Source organism: Pongo pygmaeus, chromosome 17 (assembly GCF_028885625.2).
Source record: "Pongo pygmaeus isolate AG05252 chromosome 17, NHGRI_mPonPyg2-v2.0_pri, whole genome shotgun sequence".
In the NCBI taxonomy this organism is placed as follows: domain Eukaryota; kingdom Metazoa; phylum Chordata; class Mammalia; order Primates; family Hominidae; genus Pongo; species Pongo pygmaeus.
In genome coordinates this window covers 73,270,871-73,291,818 of record NC_072390.2, presented here as the reverse complement: position 1 = coordinate 73,291,818, position 20,948 = coordinate 73,270,871, and the positions used below count along the sequence as shown (strand labels likewise).

At 43.0% G+C, this 20,948-nt stretch overlaps 1 protein-coding gene across 17 annotated transcripts in view; it reads right to left on the bottom strand.

Moving 5' to 3' along the window:
* The window catches only part of NEDD4L (NEDD4 like E3 ubiquitin protein ligase), a 364,635-nt gene that overhangs the window by 22,398 nt on the left and 321,289 nt on the right, over positions 1 to 20,948 (bottom strand). For all 17 annotated transcript variants that reach the window (XM_054460560.2, XM_054460562.2, XM_063653750.1 and 14 more), the window contains 5 exons: positions 14,621 to 14,686; positions 12,733 to 12,962; positions 11,092 to 11,213; positions 8,537 to 8,607; positions 5,717 to 5,812 (listed from right to left, as the gene is read on the bottom strand). In XM_054460560.2, the coding sequence (XP_054316535.1) occupies positions 5,717 to 5,812; positions 8,537 to 8,607; positions 11,092 to 11,213; positions 12,733 to 12,962; positions 14,621 to 14,686 (585 nt within the window). The remainder of the gene's footprint in view (positions 1 to 5,716; positions 5,813 to 8,536; positions 8,608 to 11,091; positions 11,214 to 12,732; positions 12,963 to 14,620; positions 14,687 to 20,948) is intronic.

The window sequence follows — 20,948 nt, the reverse complement described above, 5'->3', positions numbered from 1 at the left end:
AACACAATGCCCAGCCACAGCAGGCGCTCAGCAAGAGCTCGTGGGAAAACACTGCAGTAGAAAAATTCCTCTTTAAGTCTACTGGCCCCAGCATAAACTTGGCTCTCTTCCTCACAGAGATCAGAGGAACTTCTGGGGGACTCCCTGCCTTGGCCAGTTAACAACCCGATTCCCACACATCTCCCTGACCCTCCACAGATGCTTTGCGCTGCCTGGGAAGCTGCTGAGAAACAGCTTGGATCATATGGAATATGCTGGACTCGGGTGGAGCAAGGCTTGTCTGCTTGTCAGACTCCATTCTTGGAAACGGAGCACTGCTGGGCAAACGCCCACTGATGGGTGCTCACAAATCCTGCAGGGCATGGCCTCAGGGGCAGTCAGCACCCTGCACCCCCATCACTCCTCCAACCAGGCCTTCCTCATCCTCCCCAGCCTCTCCAGAAGTGCAACTACCGACAGCAGGGAGGCAGTGAGTCCATGCCAGCCTTCCTACTTCCCGTCTCCCCAGGTGCCATCCCTCTGTGTCCCTGACTGGCCTGAAAAGGCCAGGGCCTCAGCCCTCCTGGGAGCCACCTCTAGCTCTGGGCTCTTGGTCTGGCTCCTTCTGGCTTCGGCCAGGACATGCTCTGCCCTCTCCCTCATATTGACCATTTCTGCCTTTTCACTCACCACCTTCCCCCAAGTGTTTCCCCACCTTTTAATTCATTATCACCCCCTAAAGAGCCTTTTTAGATTCTTTCTGCCAGTGGCCCACCTCTCTCCATGAAATCTTAACAGAGAGATCCACAATACACCTGTGGTGTGTGCTGTGGCTTTTGGGAGGGCCACAAACCACTTTAATGTCTGAGATGATCTCCTCCTTGTTCCCTTTGGGTAATCATTCCTATGGAGACTGGCTCGACCTGATCCTAAAGAACCTTCCTATATGGCTGCTGCCCATGCTCTCCCTCCAACTACTGCACAGCCTCTTGAAACTTCTGGCACCTCTTCAAAACAATCAAATCAGGCCAGGAGTTTGAGACCAGCCTGGCCAATATGATGAAGTCCTGTCTCCACCAAAAATACAAAAATTAGCCGGGCATGGTGGCATGCACCTGTAGTCTCAGCTACTCAGCAGGCTGAGGCATGAGAATTGCTTGAAAGTAGGAGGCAGAGGTTGCAGTGAGCCGATATTCTGCCACTGCACTACAGCCTGGGCGACAGAGCGAGACTCTGTCTCAAAAAACAAACAAACAAACCCATAACCAAATCAGACGTTGCTCTGCTGAACTTGCAATAAAGAATTTTCACTTGTTACAGCCCTAAAAGGGCCCCTCCTCCTGGTGGGGGCAGGTATGTGTGCACAGCAGTGAATGAGGGTACGGCATATTCTTCCTGCTTGGCACAGGATCATAGTTCAAATACTGACATTTCTTCAGTGGAAACTTTCATATTAGGCCCCAGAAACCAGCAGCCCCAGATTCTTACCAATCAGAAAGAAAACAAATTGCAAAATAATGGCAACAGCTGCAGCTTCATTACATGAAGGAACAGCTACCAAACTTCATGGTCTGATATTTCTAACTGTGAAATACATGAAGGAACAGCTACCAAACTTCATGGTCTGATATTTCTAACTGTGAAATTAAAAAAAAAGAAGGTTGGAACACCATGGAAGGCTGACTGCATGTCTGTTCCACCCCATGACAACTGCACTCGCTTTGCCCCACTGTGGAAGTGAATTCACTGTTTGGCATTGGGGAGGAATGGGCTTCCTTCTAGGTCAGAGTCAACAGTTTTGCAGAGGGCCAAAGAGGTGAGAGGCTTGTCCGGGCATCATGCTAACGCCTAGATTTCCACATCAACAACTACAAGTACCCACCATGCACCAGGCAAAGTGCTTGTGGGAAGTACACCACAGTGAGTGAGCCACAGGGCAGGCATGCAGCTGCCATCATCGGGAGGAAGCTGAGCAGGAGAGACAGGCACTAAACACAAACGTACTCAGACAAATGCAAAGTCGTCTGTGGTACACGCCACAGGGCAGGCATGGAAGATGCATAGGGTCTGGGTCAAGGACTGGCTTCCCTGATGAAGGGACATCTGAACTGAGACTGGGAGGGAGTATGCTCCCAACAGATGGAAGAGAAAGCAGAGGGCCTGAGGCAGGACAGGGCTTGTGTTGGACAAGCCCAGTGGGGCCTGTGATTCACAGTGAGTCTGGAGGAGGAGCAGGGAGAGCCAGGCCACGCAGGACCTTGTGGGACAAAGTAAGGTTGGGGTCTTTATCTCAAGGGCAGGGGAGACACCTGAAGGTTTCTGGCAGAGGAATGACATGCTCATTTTTATATTCCAAAAAGACCACTCTGCCATTATAGGAAGCCAAATTGGATGTAGAGACCAGTCGGGGGTCTAGTGGGGAAGATGGGAGCTTGGACTTGGGTGTGAGTGAGAGAAGAGATTGGGAGAATGCATAGAAGTGAGAAAGGTTTGGGAGGTGTGTGAACAACTCACTGATGGACTGGATATGGGAGATGAGATCCATATGCAGCTGTTTAACTTGCTCTAAATTCCTTCCCAGAGTGCAAAATAAATACGTGAGTTCCCTGTTAATCAGGATAGCTCTCTCAAAAAGGCAAGGCAGTAATTCAACAAACTGGGCACCTCCTAATTCTTTCCTTACTCATCTCATGGGTCTGTTTTGATTAATGCATTACTCTACTTGATCCTACCCAAAAGTCAGAAGAAGAATTCACAATATTAAACGAGGAAGTCTGAGAACTGTTTTTAATGAAGATCTGGCCTGAACGATCATCAGAAGCTTTATTAGAGGCCTGCTTAAAAACTCCAACACCCTGTGTTTGATTTTCATTTATGAGGTGGAAACAATTACATTTAAATGTAATTAGGGAGGTTTCCCAGATCATTTCCTTCTGACTGTGGCATTGTTAATAGTTTTCTGAATTGGGTTAATTTGGTCATATGGTTTTCTATGAATGGATCCACAAAAAGACTTTTTTAATGCATTTGACACACAAGACTGGTTTTCAGTCTTCCTTGGTTCTTTACTTCCACTCCTTCCTTCATATGTTAAAAATGAAAGGAAAATACTTCCAGGGTGACTAACCATGTCTAATCGTTTGAAAATTGGCAGTTTAAGACCCTTTAATAGGTCCGGCTTTTTAAAAAAAGCCACCAAGACTCAACTGATTTTGTTTTCTCACACTTAGGATTTCTATTACTTGCCACCTTATTCATATTTTTAATAAGCCAGGTTAGCACTCCTCATTCGTTTGCTCAATAAGCACTTGGTAGGCATCAACTACACGCTGAGCACTGGAGAGACCCAGAAGACCTCACGGGGCGTACAGCGCACAGCTCATCAGTCAATACCTCGAGGATGGCAGGGAAAGAGGTGATAGGAGAGAGAACGAGAATGCATCGGTACAGAGTGGGCAGTGTCGAGCCAGCAGCATGGCACTGAGGCATCTCTGGGGAAACCCTTGAAGGCACACTGTTGACAGGTTGACAGGAAGGAGGTGTCAGAGGGTAATGCCAGAGGTGGGTAGGTCTGGATTATGAGGGGTCATACGCCCTGCTAACAGTTTTCATTTATGCTGAAGGTCACAAGATGGCCAAGTAGAAGAAGGACATTTTCAGGGCTGCGTTTCAGAAATAGTCCATAAGGGGCTCACAGCTAGTGGGGCATTAGAGAGCAGCAAAGCAGGAAAGGGGGCGGCCAACAGGAGGCTGTGAGAACAGCAGTCAAGAAGTGATCGGGGCAGGGCTAGGGGAGTGCACAGACAGGGACGTGCCAAGGACGGGGAGTCACAGGGCACAGCAAGCCTGGGCACGGGGAGATGGCATGAGGAGGGGAGACGGCATGAGGAGAGAGGGAGATTCTGAGGGGATGCCCAAGTGTCAGGTGGGAGGGGACAATGGTGGTACTGAGACCATAACCGATGTGGGGGCTGGGGAGGAAAAAGTGGCTTTAGCACTGGGACCCGTGAGCCTCTCAGGAGAAGCAGTTGAGGAGGCCATTAGACCTGGGAATTCTGGAGGCTGGAAGGCAGACGTGGGCCTGAGATAAGAGGCTGGTGGTAAGCACAGACAGATGCAGCTGGAACCACGGGCAGGATTAGAACATTCAGATAGCAAGGGTGAGACAAAAAGGCAGTGGGTGCAGGACAGCTGGCAGGGTGACACCTGCATTCACAGGGCCAGCAGAGGAGCAAGCACTTCCAGGGGACTGGAGACCAGCGGGGAGGGGTGAGAGCTCGGAGTGAAAGGCACTGTGCCTTGCAGATGTCTCTGCAGGGAGTGAGCCATTCTTGTCAAAGGCAGCAGAGGAAGGAGGCAGACAGGGCCGGAGACACCCAGTGCTCTTGGTCCTGGGGTGGCTGCTGGAGACCAGAGGGGCAGCAGCTGAAAAGACTCCTCCCTGCCCCATCACAAGGTCCCCATGCAGGAGAACAGTGTCCGCCTGTCTGTGAGGATTCTTAGGCATAAAGCACAACACTGCAGGGTGGGGAGGAGGCTGGGAAAGGGGGGGCAGTGGGGAGGGGGCACAAAAGGAGATTTTTAAAGGACTTGATCATTTACATTAAGCCACAAGGTCTCTTGCCTCTGGTGCCTGAAGTCCTTCTCTGAGCCTCACCCAGCCACTGAAGGGCACTATGGACTCCCCAAGTTCCATCCACACCAGGACTCACACTGGAGACTGAAATTCCCTGGCTCAAACACAGGACATGGGAATAACAAGTGATTTTGATATTAATGTGATTATTTTCTTATCCAACAATTTTTACCCTCAGTTATTAAATCCTCTAGTGGCATCAGCTTCTTTTCTCGAAGATTCTCTAGCAATCTTTGACATCTAGCAATAAAGAACACGTCTATTTCATTTTTCAGAGGGCAACCATTACAATGAGTTCTATGGTCTAATTAATTTCATAGCCATGGAGATTTAGTCTGAGAGATGGGAAATACCTCTGGGCTTTTGCGGAAGGACAGGTACCAGGGTCAGAGAATATCTTGAGAACACCTCCCAAGCTGCACCATTATTACTGAGTGGCAGATGAAGCAAAGGCTTCAGATTTGAGACAAATACATCGTATAGATCCTTAGCATGATGAGAATTATTCCAAGCAGGCAACTTTATCTTTGAAATAAACTTTTAGTGGCCCATCCAAATCCCTGCTGACCAGTCTGAAATTGACTTTGAGGATGAATCCAGCCTGAATAACAGCGTGGGGGCAAAGCAGACGGAATGGTAGAAAAAACCTGAGCCTGCCATGCTGAGCCCCACAAGACAAATGTCGCCATGACAACAGAACTATAAGACAGAGAGAAAAACCAATGGCCCTTCCAACATCACCCACTCCTGGTCATGTATTTACATTGCTAAGTCAACAATAGCACTATTTTTTAAAGTACCTAAATTCTAAAACTGAGGCACAAATGAAACATTCACATTTGCTTTGGATTAGAAGAGGTGCTGGTTCATGCCCCCAAGGCCTCTTGGAATTTCTGTAACTTTGCTGGAAGAGAGAAATGGTTGTAATTGGAGTGTGGCTTCCTAGCATGACAAGAAGGTGCTGCTACAATGAGATGAAAATTAACACCTGCAGCTCCTGCTGGTTGTTTCTGATTGTCCAGCAAAGTTGTGTTACAGCCTGTCAAGAAGAAAATGCCCCTTGAAAGCTAAAGAAGAGTTCCCAGGGTTACCCACACGTACCTGTCCAAAGTTTTCTTCATCTATGCAGAACATGAGGTCGAGCTCAGTAGGGTCATTCTCCAGGATCCATTTCAAAGAGTTGTAATACTCACTATCCTTCAGGATGACACAGGAGTGAAAATTCAGCATTTTTTTTCCCCAAAATACAAACGTGTTTGACTTCTTTAAATAATTACATTCTAATGTAATTCTGTGCAGAATGCTCAAGAAATACGTTACTAATGCAATGTTTCCTGCTCCACCTAAACCAAACCTTCCTCTTTAATTTAAAATATAAACAAACAAACTGCTTTAGTTGTAATGGGCTTGCAGTTAAATCCTGTCCTTGGTGATGCACAGTGGAAGGTACCTACTCTGGATGGTGGATGGAGCTGCTGTACTGGTCTACAAAATTTAACATACAGACAACAGTATACTTTCTTTTATCTTTTCTTTTTTTTTTTTTTGAGATGGAGTTTCACTCTTGTCACCCAGGCTGGAGTGCAATGGCATGACCTTGGCTCACTACAATCTTTGCCTCCCAGGTTCTAGTGATTCCCCCACCTCAGCCTCCTGAGTAGCTAGGATTATGGGCGTGTGCCATCACACCTGGCTAACTTTTGTATTTTTAGTACAGATGGGGTTTCCCCATATTGGCCAGGCTGGTCAATATACTTTCTATCTTTTCAGAGTGAAAATATCATTGCTGTAATTCCAGCACTTTGGGAGGCCAAGGTGGGAGGATCACTTGAGCCCAGGAGTTAGAGACCCGCCTGGGCAACATAGTGAGACCTTGTCTCTATAAAAGATAAATAAAGTTTAAAAAAAGAGTGAAAGTGAGGAAAATAGGAAGGATAAAGAATGTTCTAGACTGGGCTTGGTGGCTCATGCCTATAATCCTGTAATCCTCAGCTTTGGGAGGCTGAGGCAGGAGGAGGGCTTGAGGCTTGGAGTTCAAGACCAGCCTAAGCAGCATAGCAAGATGCCATGTCTACAAAAAAAATAAGAAATTAGCTAGGCATGGTGGTGTGTGCCTGTGGTCCTAGCTACTTGGGAGGCTGAGACAGGAGGATCACTTGTGCCAGGGGATGGAGGCTGCAGTGAACTATGGTTGTGCCACTGTACTCCAGCCTGGCAAACAGAATAAGATTCTATCTCTAAAAAAAAAATAAGTAAAATAATGTTCCAACTAAGTAAATACCAATAGTTTTAAGTTATCCCCTTTCCTGTGCTTTGATCACTCTCCAGGTTAATGTCAGCAAAAAGGGTGGCTGCTCTGGTTTCAGAATCCAGAGGAGCAGTCACAGGCCTAAGCGCCTGTCCCTGGTCCCTCCATGGTCTCTCCTGCTGGGGACACGACGGGCTGTGAAGAGGGTAAAAATAATACATGCACTGTATTTTAGGCACTAACTGTCAGCATGTGGTATAAAGTTAGACATTAAGAGAAATTCCTACGCTCTTAGCTGCTTCATCATACAGTAACGAAAGCAGAAAGCACAAATACAAGGTGAAAGTGGTGACTGGAATCACGGGTGTGCATCCCAACCCACCATGACTGGCAAACCAGCAGTGGGTTCAAGGGCACTGCTGGCCTCTTCCTCTCCTTTCATACAATGAGGAGTAACAGAAACACTGAATCAGCGCTGGTCAGGGCCAAGGACACAGCTCATCTACCCAACTGTGCCCAAGATACAGTTGGTATCACAGCCAGGTGACGTCATGCAGAGGCTTTTTAACTCAAGTGAGCAAACACGAATGAGCTGCAAATACCCCAAGTGGACAAACGCGCTTCCCAGTGGCCCTGTGTGTGTACTGGCATGTGGGCAAACACCCATACACTCTGGAGGTAGATGTGGGGAATAGGTACATTAAAAGAAAAACAGAAGCGGAGGTATATTATAAAAAGAACATCAATTTTTGTTTTATAGAAAATCCTGGCCAGGTGCAGTGGCTCACACCTGTAATCCCAGCACTTTGGGAGGATGAGGAAGGAGGATCATGAGGTCAGGAGATCGAGACCATACTGGCCAACATAGTGAAACCTCGTCTCTACCAAAATAGGAAAAAAAAAAAAAAAATTAGCCGGGCATGGTGGCGTGTGCCTGTAATCCCAGCTATCCGAGAGGCTGAGGCAGGGGAATCGCTTGAATCCGCGAGGCGGAGGTTGCAGTGAGCCGAGATCACGCCACTGCACTCTAGCCTGGGCGACAGAGCAAGACTTCGTCTCAAAAATAAAAATAAATAAATAAATAAAATAAATAAATAAAAAATAAAATCCTTCCAACTCTAAAATGGTCTGTCTAGGTAAAATTAATGTTAAATGCAACACGAAAACCCAAATCACTACTTGGAGAACGTCTCAAGTGTTCACTTGCCTGAGCTGTGGCGTCACTCATCCATGTCTAGGATGTCTGCCTGATATTCTTCCTATTGTTTTGACCTTTGCCTCTGCCATTTTTATGAGGTCAGGAAACAGAGGGAGAGCGGATGAAGTTCTAAACATTCAGTAGCAGCAGTTTTTATAGAAAACACAGGCTGCCATAGATCTTCAGCTGTCTCTTGGATTTAGTAGGTTCAAACGAGTCCTGTGCCGGGTAAGCAGAGGCAACTGGGATTTGGATGTATCCACCCTAGGTACCATGGTCCCAGGAAATGTGAACAATGATTTGCTTATTACAAGAATTAGATCAATGAACTTTTCAAACAATTAAATGTCTCCTGTTGTTCACATGGAATGCAACATCCATAAAAGTGGCTGAGACTACAAATATGGCTCTCCAATACCTTCCCATAACACACAAGTGCCTGGTGATGGCCAGTGTGTGACGTGCATTTACTTACCACAGATTCCATGTCATTCAGGGTTATCTGCTTTCCCAACATCATCTTGTAAAATGGTCTAATGAAGAAACCTAAAATACGGTAAACACTGGGTTTAGTTTCAGGTCTTTGACACTGCTATGTATCAGAGCATGAAAGAAAAGATTAACCTGCTTTCAATGTAAATGACAAACCAGGACGGAGTAACCAAGGGCCTTCTGCAGTACAGCACAAACGAGGAGGCGAGATCAGGGGGAGAGTGGCATGAGGAGGGCAGCTGTGCTAAGCGAGACAGCGCAGCAGAGCAGGGCCAGAAAGGCCTCTGGGAGGTGACAGATGAGCTTCAAGGTCAAGCAGAGTCCGCAGTGCAAATCAGGCACAGGAATTGGGGGAGAAAAGGGCACACTAAGCAGAAGAACAAGCCTGGGGACTTGCCAGAAGTTTCCCAGGGTGGGTAGACAGGCCAAAGAAGGGGCCGGCAGTGCACAGCCCACATGGGGTGCTGGAGAGTTGGGGTGCTCTCTGAGGGCAGTGGGGAGTCAGTGAAAGGCCAGGTGAAATTCCATCTGTCTTCTGTTATCATTGCTTGGGCAGTGATGGGGAGAAGGCACAGAAAGGGGGCAGGCTGGAAATGGGGAAGGCCCTGGAGAGGGCCTGTGCAACCTCCCGGGGAGGGACGGCAGAGGCCTCAGGGAGGCAACAGCAGCGAGGTCGGCCTCCCACCATTCAGGCGTCCTGCAGGTGCCTCCATTTCACCTGATCCAAAGGCATCACGCACCTCCTCACAGGGGGCCCTGACCCCACCAGACCTGGCACCCCAGGCTCCTGCTTCTGCTCCTTCATCCCCCTACCAGGCACCCACCCTCTACAGTACAGGCCAACTCTCCCTGGCTCAGTGTGGCCCTATACAGGCTCCAATAGACTCCAGTGTCTGGGGAAGTAAAAACATGAAGCCGACCAGGGGGAGCAGTGGACAGATGTGCAGAATGAGCCCTGCCGACAGGGACATTCCCATCTGTGGGAAATTTGAAGACACTGCTGACTAGGCCCATCTATGTGCAATTGGACTCTTAAATGTGCAATTCTAGGTTTATATCGTGATCACTCTTGTGGGGGTCACTTTAGCCGGCTCCTTGAGACCCTGAGTGGTTCTTGCTTCCGCCCATCTTCTTCCACAGAGCCTTGACTCTGGGCCGGTCCTCACTCATCTGAAATGACCCCAGCCTTTGAATGCTCAAATGCTACCCCACCTCCGAGGTGCAGCTCATCCTGGGAAAGAAACCCCGAGCCTCCAGCCAAGTCACTTTCTCCTCTGAGGACTCAATGCATTCCCTTCTGCTCAGACACTATCACTGTGATTCTTCTGGTTTTGTTCTCATCTCTTTTCCCCCCGACTAAAACATAAGCTGACTAAGGTCAGGATCATATCTTATGCTTCTCTATTACCCCCTGTTATAGAGAGTATTAAAGATGCTGTAGCAACTAATAGCATCTTCTCACTTGCATACGGTCACTAAACTGACCTTCTGAGAAAGCTGCAGTGAATGTGACAGGCTGAAATAATCTATGGCATGACTCCAAAGCTGGAAATTAAAATATATTCACACTATACATACATGGAAAGAGTGTGTGGTTTAGTTTCCTTCTAGAGGAAAAAAAGTGTTTACTGTCGCCCTCCTACCAAATAAAGCACTAAAATCAGAGCATCAATATCAGCTACCAATTAACAGTAAAAACATATTCATGGGAAAAGTACAGAGGGTATATAAATTATTTATTAGAATAGCTAAGGCTCCATAAATGCAATGAACACAGTTCCCTTGGAAATATCTTTCTTATAAGTTACTGCAATGTCAATCTCAAATCCTACTCTCCCTCTTCCCAGCCTCAAGCACTCTACCTCCAAGCTCTTAAAAAATATTTCTAATGCTTTTTCCTCACTGATGATTTCTGTAGTGTTTTCTTAAGGACACTATTTTGAATTGGCCAAATCTTTTAGAAGTCTCTAAGCCTATAGATACTGCCAGGTAGAGGGTTTGACTTCTAACTTTCAAGGTACCTTGAAATTCTTCCATGATTTATATGCTTTAAATAAGAATGAAATTATTTTGTGTTATTTGTTTCAGGGTTAATGTCTTAGCTGAGCGGTAACATTATTTTGAAATTATTTAGTCCCTTCAAATTAAAAAAATAATTTGGGGACAAATGCAATAATCACAGGATATTAGATGGATGAGATCATTTTAATTAACTTTTCAATTAGTTTTTCCATCTGTTATCAAATCTTGCTTTCACTAAAGTTATTCCAGAAAACATACAAATGTATAAATACATAATGTTCTGTGTTTTACACTAAAGTTAAAAAAAACTTTTGTTTTTAACTGTGTGTAGACACTATGTCTTCAGTGCCCAAAATAAGCTACCAGAGAAAAGCACATCCATTATGGGCAAAACATAAAAATACTTTATGAGTAAACCAGTGAAGCTTTTGCTTAAAAACCCATGATGCGAAAGATAAGACACCTACCAGCGAACCGCAAGCAGCACTGACCTATTTTTATTACTTCAAGACTTACCATCTAAGAGCTTCCCATGAAATACGGCCAGACCAGCAACTCTTCCAATAAAAGTGAAATAGGACAAATGATCCTCATTACAGAGGCCTGAATTAGGGTTGATCTGAAGGGTGTAGTTGTCCCTTTTGAGGAGAAAGAGAAGAAAAGCCCAATCACACTTTCAAATGCAAGATTTTGCATATTTCTTTGCCACCTGTCACTCAACTTTTACAGTGTGCTTGCTAGCATTCTGTACCTAGTGGGAAAAGGTGTGGGCTAGAGGACCTGACTTACCACATGCTCAACCATGACCCACCATGGAGGCTGACGCATGTGCACTCTAAAGTTCATTAAACCATAAGAAACTGCTGATGTTTGACTGTTTTTGACCTACAAAGTGTCTATTTCATATGGTTCAGCCAAATATCTTGGGGAGATGAGAAGCTCCACATAATAAAGGGGCTGTGTAGAGATTCCCAAAGATGTGAGTACTTTAGGTCGTCTCTGTGATGAAGGAAGTTTAATTCCTTCCAGAGGCTTTTGGCTTGGCCATAAGATGTTTGCTATGGGCCCAACCCTTGGTCTGTCTTCTGACCACTACTTTGCTCTGAAAAGGCCTCAAGGGGATTAGGAATAGGATATGGCTCTCTCAATGATGCAAACCTGCAAATGTTTAGATTTGTCCAAATGACCTTGCTTGGTTCACAATCATGCGGATCAGTAGTTTTCAAACTGGGATCACAGACAGATTCCTCCGGTGGGGGTATCTTTGAAAATGTGGAGGAGAGGTAAAGATCTTGTCTCTCCCCACCCTGACCTCCACTTTCAACAGCTGGATAAATTGTACATAGTGGGCTTTCTTACGGGACTCAGTAACAATAACAACAAATCAATTGGGCAATTCTTGGCTAGAGCAACCGAGAACAATGTACTGAGGTTGCCTTCCAAATGAGCCCCCAGGAGATTGGTACCAGGTGGGAGACGTGGGGGAAACCACGTCCCCTTAGAGCCCAGGGCTGGAGTGATGACAAATGCCCTTCAGCAAGGTCAATGACTATTCTACTGGGGGCTTGGGTGCCACCCAACCCTTGGAGGATTCAGAGTCTGAAGGAGGAATGGCTTGCCTGGAAATAGCCAATGTTTAATTGCTCAGAAAGCAATTTAGTCTGCTTCAGTTTCCAAGCCTGGCAATGATGAAATCCTAATGCAAGGGGAAACCTGGTTCTTTCCTTACAGGAGCAGGCCATGGTCCTAGGTCCTCAAAGTCCTTACACTTTGCCTTTACACAGAGACCTCAGAAACGACTCTTGTTCAAAAAACACCTCCTTTGTTTTTGAATTCTAACACTGACAAGTCCTCCTCTTGAACACTGCAAATGAAAATCACCTCCTGTTCCTTACCATAATTATCCACATTTTCAATTTCAACTCCATGAACCCAATAGACAAGGAAAAAAATCAATGTTAGATGTTCAGAGTACACTATTCCATCAGGTAGAGTCAGAACCTGTTCTACACTTGCAAGGGGCTATCGGGTGAGGAGAGAATAAACTCAGCAGAGTTAATGCATCTCGAACTCGTGAGCTGCTTATCCTTTCATTCTGTTTAAATTCATACAACTGTCTCAGTGAGGGACCCACTCTGGGTGTGGCCATATACTTACGTGGCAGAGTACTCAAAGAGGCCATAGTAGGGGTTGAACATCTCTTTGGACAGTAAGAAGAACCATTCTCTGGCCACACCCCCATAGTCAAGACCTTTCTCTGATTCAAACTCAATCCACAGTCTAGCTTTTAGGACATCTGGTCTTTTCACAGACATAATTCTCCGATAGGACTCTTCAAATATGTTATTTCTATGAAGTTTCATTTCAAACCTATTGGGGATATCGGCCTATACAAAAGACAAAAGAAAACACATAATCATACAGTAAATACACACTTTGTTTTCTAATAAAAACAACAACAAATGGTAGAAAAGTTGGCAGTCCTCAAAGAAACAGGCAATGACAAATGGCTCCAACTGAGATTCTCTCCTTTAGGGGTTTTCCCTTGCAGACGGAATGCCTCGCTGTGTCACGATGTGACACATGACATCCACTAGCGATGCTCAGGAAAGTCAGAACTCTGCTGCGAAGGAGAACATCCTCCTTGCCCCCTTTAATAAACAACTGTGGGCACTTCTCCAGCATAGGGCAACTGAAAGGCAGTCAACTGTATCTGTTGCTTCACTCAAGAGACTTTAGCCCAGGTAGTCAAAACCTATAATAATCTCCACCTGGCCAGGTTGGGCCCATCCATGCTCAACTCTGGCAGGGCCGCCAGGTGGTAGATATAATCCACGGTGCCTCAAGTCCATTTTGTTGCCAGGGGGAGTGGGATCCTGATTATGCCAAGTGTGGGGAAAGCAGCCCAAAGCATGGTCCGCTGACATGAAAATAACAAAACACTTGACCAAGGTTGTGGCAACTGCCTCCTGCAAAGAGGTGGTCCAGCCTTGGTCTGGCTGTAAGAATGAATCTGCAGAGATGGTTTCCGGGTAGCAGACACTGCTATGTGAGAGCCATAGAGTGAGACTGGGTGATGACCACAGTCATCATCATTACCAGGGGACGTGACTCACAAAGAAAACTGTGGAATTTTCAGTGATCATTTGAGTTTTGAAGGCAAAGAATCATTTCAATAGCAGTTATCTGCAAGCTCTTGAATCAGGACTTTGGAACAGAGACCAAAACCCCTAAATGAGAGCAGACATTGTGCCCCATTCAGAGATGTTCACAGGCAGGAGGAACCAGCTGAGGGGAGGAGGCAGGGAGAGATGGCAATGGAGCCCAGGCCACTGGAGGGGGTCTGAGCTGCAGTCGCTTCTCTCCCTTCCCTAGAGGTGTAACCATAGTGATGGAGAAAATGGAAGAGAAAACTGCTGAGGAGGAATTGGAAAGTAAAACAGAAGATGCAATGTTGAACAATTTGGGGATGGTGTGTCATTAGAAAATGTAATGTTATAATTTAAAACATTGCCCATAAAAATTTTTAGAGTTTCTAGGTTTTAAACTACCAGGGATAATTATAAGCAGAAAATTACATTTGGACATAATACTGCCAATTATTATAATTAAATATAACTTCATATTATACTGTAGTTGAAACTAAGCTTTTGCATTTACAAGGAAGGACTTGAACATTTTTCTAACTGGGATCCAGGTTTATTAAATATGATAACTGTGCATAATTGAATAGGCTTCCCCAGATTTTGTGACTAGGGTTCCAAATTATTTTATATCCCATAAAAATCATTCCTGTCTTTTTATGTATTACATAAGGAAATTACCCTTCAGGTGATTTGATACGTAATACTGAGTTAATTTTCACTCACCATTTCTGTTAAAAAGAAAATTCAGATTTTAGAACCAGGAGGATCAAAGTGCAGTGAGAAAAGGTAATATTTTTAGCATTCATATAAAAGTAACAACCAAGTTGTTCTCACTGAAGTAACTGTGGTAACTTACAAATGACTAACACAAAGCATTTTTGGAAGGCATGATTACTCACAGGTTTCTTTAATTTCTTCCTGAAGTAGTCATATTTCTGCTTAAATTCTCTGGAGTAAGGAACAGCCTGGAAGATAAATTTATAAATACAGATAATGCAAACAATACACTTGAAATTTTATGTATACTGAGGCAACATTCAAGAGAATTTCATGAATCATAAACCGTAAATTCTCACTTCTCAGATTATCCATGGAAAAATTAGATAATGTCTACACAACACAGGGGAAAGTCCTAGAACTGATGAGGGCTAATCAGCTTTGAATGCAGCTTTCACCCCTGAAAACAGCTATACTGCTATTTGAGAAACCATTTGGGGTACGCTACACAAACTAAACATGCTTTCCAAGTGACTTTTGTCAGAATATGAGTCAGGGTGTTTCTGTTTTTCTTTTTTGCTGTGGTTTAGGTAAGAGCTATTGGCTAAATACTTCTAACATACAACCCAGAATGACCTATGCTGGCATTTTGAAAAGTCTAATTATGGTTTAACGAATTTTTGTGGGGAAATACAACGAGCAGAAAGGGAAGTGAACTGACACTCCTATCAAGGAATATAAAATTAGGCAGATGGCATTCTCAAAAAATCCTCAATTTAGGAGTCAGAAGGTTTGTCCCTTAATATTTAGTGGTCTTGGGCAAGGATTTCTTTAAATCTCAAATGCTTTATCTATGAAATAGAGTGATAGTACCACAGTTGAGGGCTCAGGAATTGAGTTAACTATAGTCATTCAAAAGTTGTGATATCTCTTCAGGCAAAGGAGTAACATGTTAATGTAGTCATTTAAATAATCTTTATTTGCTATGTTGTAAAGTAGCTTACAATATCTTAGAGTCAGGGCCCTGAGTTTTGGCTACTGAAAAAGCTTACGATATTTTTATGAGCAAAAAGGATTGGGTTTTGCATATACACAGACATTAACTATGACAGCCTCGAAAACAACTCATTGCTTTTTAGCCACTAGTATGAATTTCAGCAGAGAATACTTCTGCTGTTATCATTTTGGCCTAAGTTAATAAAATATACTGATCCTTAGTGTAATATCTCCAGACTCCAAACCTTACACTTTCACCATACTTATCTTGACCAGAAAGAGAAGAAATGAAGAATATGAACTTCCCTCCTTTATAGTTTTAAGACATGTTTATATAAAAAACTAACCCAAAACAAAACAAACAACCACTCTTCCAGAAAATGAGCATGTCAGTGTTTTGCTCTGTAATTCCAGAGCAATAAATACATCATCTTTATACAGCTTAGGAGCAATCTATAGACAATTTATACTGCCTATGGTCTTTTCTTAGTTTTTAAGCCAGTCTTCTTTGATTTTCCACTGAACAACAGATTTGACCTCACATCCTATTTATTTTAGGCAGTGTTTAGTCTGATGAAACCACATAGCAATTCTGAGTCTAGGTAAGGTATAAATTTGTTAATACCTGGACAACTACCAAAATAAGAAAAGGAATACAATGTTCCGACATAAGCCAATAAAGAGATCATGTTTTCTGCTCTACCAACAGTATATCCCATCACAAACTAAGATTTCCTCTCTAGTTTATTTCTCACTTTCTGGTGTTCATTCTCATCCATTCAACCGATACTTCTTGAGCACCTACTCTGTGCAAAGCATTTTAGGTGCCAGAAAAATAACAGTACATAAACCAAAGGTAGCTTTCCCAGTTCCCTCCTGGAGCTCACAAGCTGTTGAGAGCAACAGGCAATACGAAATCAATGAATAAACCGTGGTAGTGCCATGAGGAAAAAAATGACGCCATAGGAACTAAAAAAGTGACTTCCTTCCACTCCTGCCAGCGTTAGAAGGCCTGCACTCTTGGGTAGACTCTCATCAGCTGGCTCTGCATCACATCCTCTCTACTAAGGAGTTTCTTCACTGTTAAGTGGAAGGATTTGACTGGATGAACAAACGTGACTCAGCTCTTCTATTTCTGAAAGTCTGTGATTCCCAGCAACTATTTTTTGTTTGTTCCTGTATTCGTGAGGGTTCTCCAAACATCACTGTTACATCACAGTTCCCCCTACTCCTGAAAATGTTGGAAAAAAAGCTTAAACAGTCATCACTGTGTATGCAAGTTCGACTGTCTTAAATGACAAATTCCCCAAGGAGCAGATTTCAACATGTGGCCCCCAGCCTATGATGCCCGTTCCCTTGCCTGCTCTGTCTCCTGGCAGGGGCTGAGGAGGTGTGGGTGGAAATGTTGAGATATTTCAGGCCTTTCTCCTTCTGGGGAATGATGCGTGAAAGCTGAAAAAATCACTGTCTTCCTCTTGTACTCATTATCTTTTCTCTCCAGAGGTAGTTCTCATGATAGAATAAGAAGAGCAAGTTTTTACATTCTCTTCCTGAAAACTTTCCAACAACGTACCAGGACAAACATCCTTCCAGTGCAGCTTCTGAAGAGATTACACATACATTTTTTTTTTTTTTTATTGGACTAAATCACTTGTTCTCACTTGAAAATCTGGAATGTCATTTTCTGGCTTACAAGTTAGCTTGTAAAATAGGTCTACGTGAAAAATGAACATTTCTGTTGATTAAAGCCCTTTTGCTCTGCATTAAATCTGTGTTCCTGTTTTGGGTACAGAATGAAAATCTGCCTTATTGTGTAAGTCGGTTCTAAATGTTTTCACATCATCACTGTCCAGGTGACACTGGAGCTCCTTGCACAGAAGAGCTCATGCCCGGCATGGGGACATCAGTGACACCAGCGCATCTGGGGCTCCAGTCCTGATTCCGACCCTTGCAAGGACTGTCAGCAACAGAATAAGCTTTCTGAGCTTCTGACAAATTGGAAATAACAACATTTGCCCTGCCTTTCTGAGGGGACAGCTGTGAGTTTCAAATCAGCTGACTATAAAGTTCTTGGAAAAATGAAAGTGTTAACACAACATGAGATAGTGTTCATGACAGCAGCATGTGCGAACAGCACTTACTAAATGCTATTACTAGTGATACTTGCTATACACAGAGCATGCTAACTTACAGGAATGCTGAACACTGAGCTGCCACAGAAAGGGTCCCCTTTCCCTAAAAATATGTAGAAACGCTAGGCCTACTTAGAACTGATATTTTTAAAACTTGGTAAGAGAAACTCTAGGTACTAGGTAAGCAGAAAGACTCACAATTAGAGAAATCAGTGGGCACTGGACCTAGACATAGGGGCTTGGGTTTTAATCTCCCATGGGGACATAGAACTTGGCCTTTGGTCTACATGGAGAAAGAACAGTCATTGTTTAAAACCTAACATCTGGAAAGGGGACAAGAAAACTCTACCCACCGGACCAGGGAAGTTGCAAGGAAGCTTACCTTCTGTCCAGGACCATAAATGGGAGAAAAACAAAAAGAAACAGACCTGTAATAAATCCATACTCCAAGCCTGTGCCAAAGTGGGTATGAGGTCCACAGTTATACTGACTGGGGGTGCATGAACCCAAGCTAAGAAGTTAACAGTAAATACAGGTCAGGACTTACAAAAGCCTCATAGGAAAAAAAAAATGAGCTTGCTCATGCTCTCTCTCTCCCTCTTGCATGCATGTACACACACACACACACACACACACACACAAATTATAAACTGAACTAGGCAATAATCTACACTCTTAAGGAGAGTCTATAGACATAGTGGGAGATTTAATGATCCTAGGACCAGAGATAATAGAATAATCTGAAAGAGGCTAAGAAATAAATATCTTAAAAATAATAAAGAGATGAAAGTATTAAAAATAAATAAAGAGATAAAGAGAACAGGACAGAATAACTATGAAGACAAAAGCAAATTTTAAACGACCAAATAAAACTTTGAGCAATTAAATTTAGTCACTGAAATAATAAACACAATGAACTGATAAAGAGATTACAAAAAAAGCTTAAAGAATTAACTGGAAGAGCTAAGTAATAACTCACAATACAGCAGTGAGAGACAGAAAACACAAAAGTTAAGAGATAAAGCAGACAATGTGAAAGAGAAGTAAATGTCCAACAGGAGTTACAGAAACAGATACTTAGAGAGAATCGGAAAAATGCAATATGTTAAGAAATAATAGCTGAGAATTTTCCAGAACAGAGGAAAGACACAATCCCCATACTGAAGAAGCCTGAGTCCAAAGCAAGATAAATGAAGAGAACTCCACACATAGGTACATGATGATAGTGAAACTGTAAAACATCTAAGACACAAATAAAAATTCAAAATCACCAGAGAACAGAGCCGTTTATCTACACAGAAACGACAATGAGATTGACAGCAAACCTGTTATCATCATTTACAGAGGCCAGAAGACATGCCGGAGAATCTCCAAAGCACTGAGGGAAAATAATTTAACCAAGATTTCTGTCATCAGCTGAACTTTCAATAGAGAGGTCAAATGAGACCTTTTGAGTCAAAGACTAAGAGATATTACCACTCTCAGACTGTCACTGGCAGTGCTGCTGGGCAGAAGTGCTCAAACCTGAGGGGGCACCGGAATCCCTGGGAGAGCAGTTAAAACAAAGACTGGTGTCCCACCCCCAGAGGTGCTGATTCAGTAGGTCTGGGGTAGGACCTGAAAACTTGCATTTCTAACAAGCTCTCAGGCGATACTGATACTCTGGTCAGCAGATCACACAGTAAGAACCATAAACTGGACTAGACTTCACTAACTCACCCTAGAAAAAAAATGGATAGAAGAACCAATGGTGGGCGAACCAATGGTGGGCAAAGGAATTTGTCTACATTTGGTAAAATTAAATCAGTTTGGACAGTAGGGAGAAAAAAGATAAAACATATTAATGACTATTTGACTATTAGGAAAGTTTAAAGCAAGGTAGTTTTAAAATTCCACCCAACAATGACGTGGCAAATGGGAGTGGGAAGAATGGCATTCAAGTTCCCTGAGGTCCTGATGTTAAGGAGAGTAGACGGTGATTCATTTTAACCCTAAGTCAAGTATGTTGGTTACACAGTTTAATGTGAGAGCTATAAGAATACAAATAGAAAGTACAGCCTGCAAGCACATAGAGAAAATAAAATAGAGAGTACTCTATCAATTGAACAAAAGGCAAGAAAGAAGATAAAATATCGCACGAGAGAAAAGATATGCTAAACAGCAAATACGAACAGAGAGAAAGAGAATGTAGTTATATACACCTCAGACAACATCGACAGGGCAACAATCACCACAGAGACTGACAAAACTATCTTGATTAGATCCAATAGCAAAACAGCAATGAGAATGTAGATAATTTGAACACCATAGGCTTGACCTAATGGACACATAAAGAACTCTATATTCAACCAAAGACACAATACACATTCTTTTTTAAAAAGAAAAAGAACATTTACAAAAAATGATCAGGCTTCCAATGAAGTTTTAAATAAACATCCAATAATAAATATTCTATAGACAATATTATCTGACCATAATGCAATAAAATTAGAAATCAATAAAAAAAGAATAGGCACAACCCTCCCATACTCTTAGAAACTAAAAAGCATATTTTAAATAATTTATAAGCCAAGAAGAAAAATCAAATGAAAATTGCCAAATATTTAGAACTGAATGACAACAAAGGCCGAATGTCTACACTAAGTTGATAATTACCTAAATACGGATTCTCCTACTGAAAGCAATATAATGAATACTAATAAAAAAAACTGAAGGAATAAACAAGGCTCTTTTATTAATAGAAAACAGAGAGCTCTTTCTTGGGGGCAAATCTACTTGGCTTTATGATGCTAAGCAATTTTCATAAGATTTAATAAGGACTAGCAGTGTTTGAGTGACGGCCAGTAATTGATAAGTGATAAAAATATTTGAAAAGGCTTCAAAGTTATGTCAAAAGTCTTGTCACTTAAAAAGAATAGTTTCTTGAATTTACCTTGTTCTAATGATGTAGAAGAGAAAATAATATTCTAATAAACAACTGTGACTGCAAATATATATATCAAAAGGAAGCATCAGAGTAAGGCAGTGTTTAAGCCGCATAGAGAAAAAAATGGACTGTTTTTACCCAGGTATTACTGGGCACTTTGCCTAGGAAATAGTACCCAAATGACTGAACAAATCCAACAAGTAACTAACAGGAGTCAGTTACCGGGGCACATTTGCAGTGTAGTCTCTTTAAAGTTTTCAAATGGACGTATCTTACTAATTCAAAACATAATTTGAATGGAATCAGATTAAAGCCATGAAATTGGAATTTTAAATCTACCTACTGGCCTCTTAGCTCAGCATGTGATATAACAAACTTCAGTTCCTTTTGCTCCTCTAGTCTAAGAATCCCAAATTTGCAATCTTCTGCTGATCGCAGTACAACTCCTGTAATTCC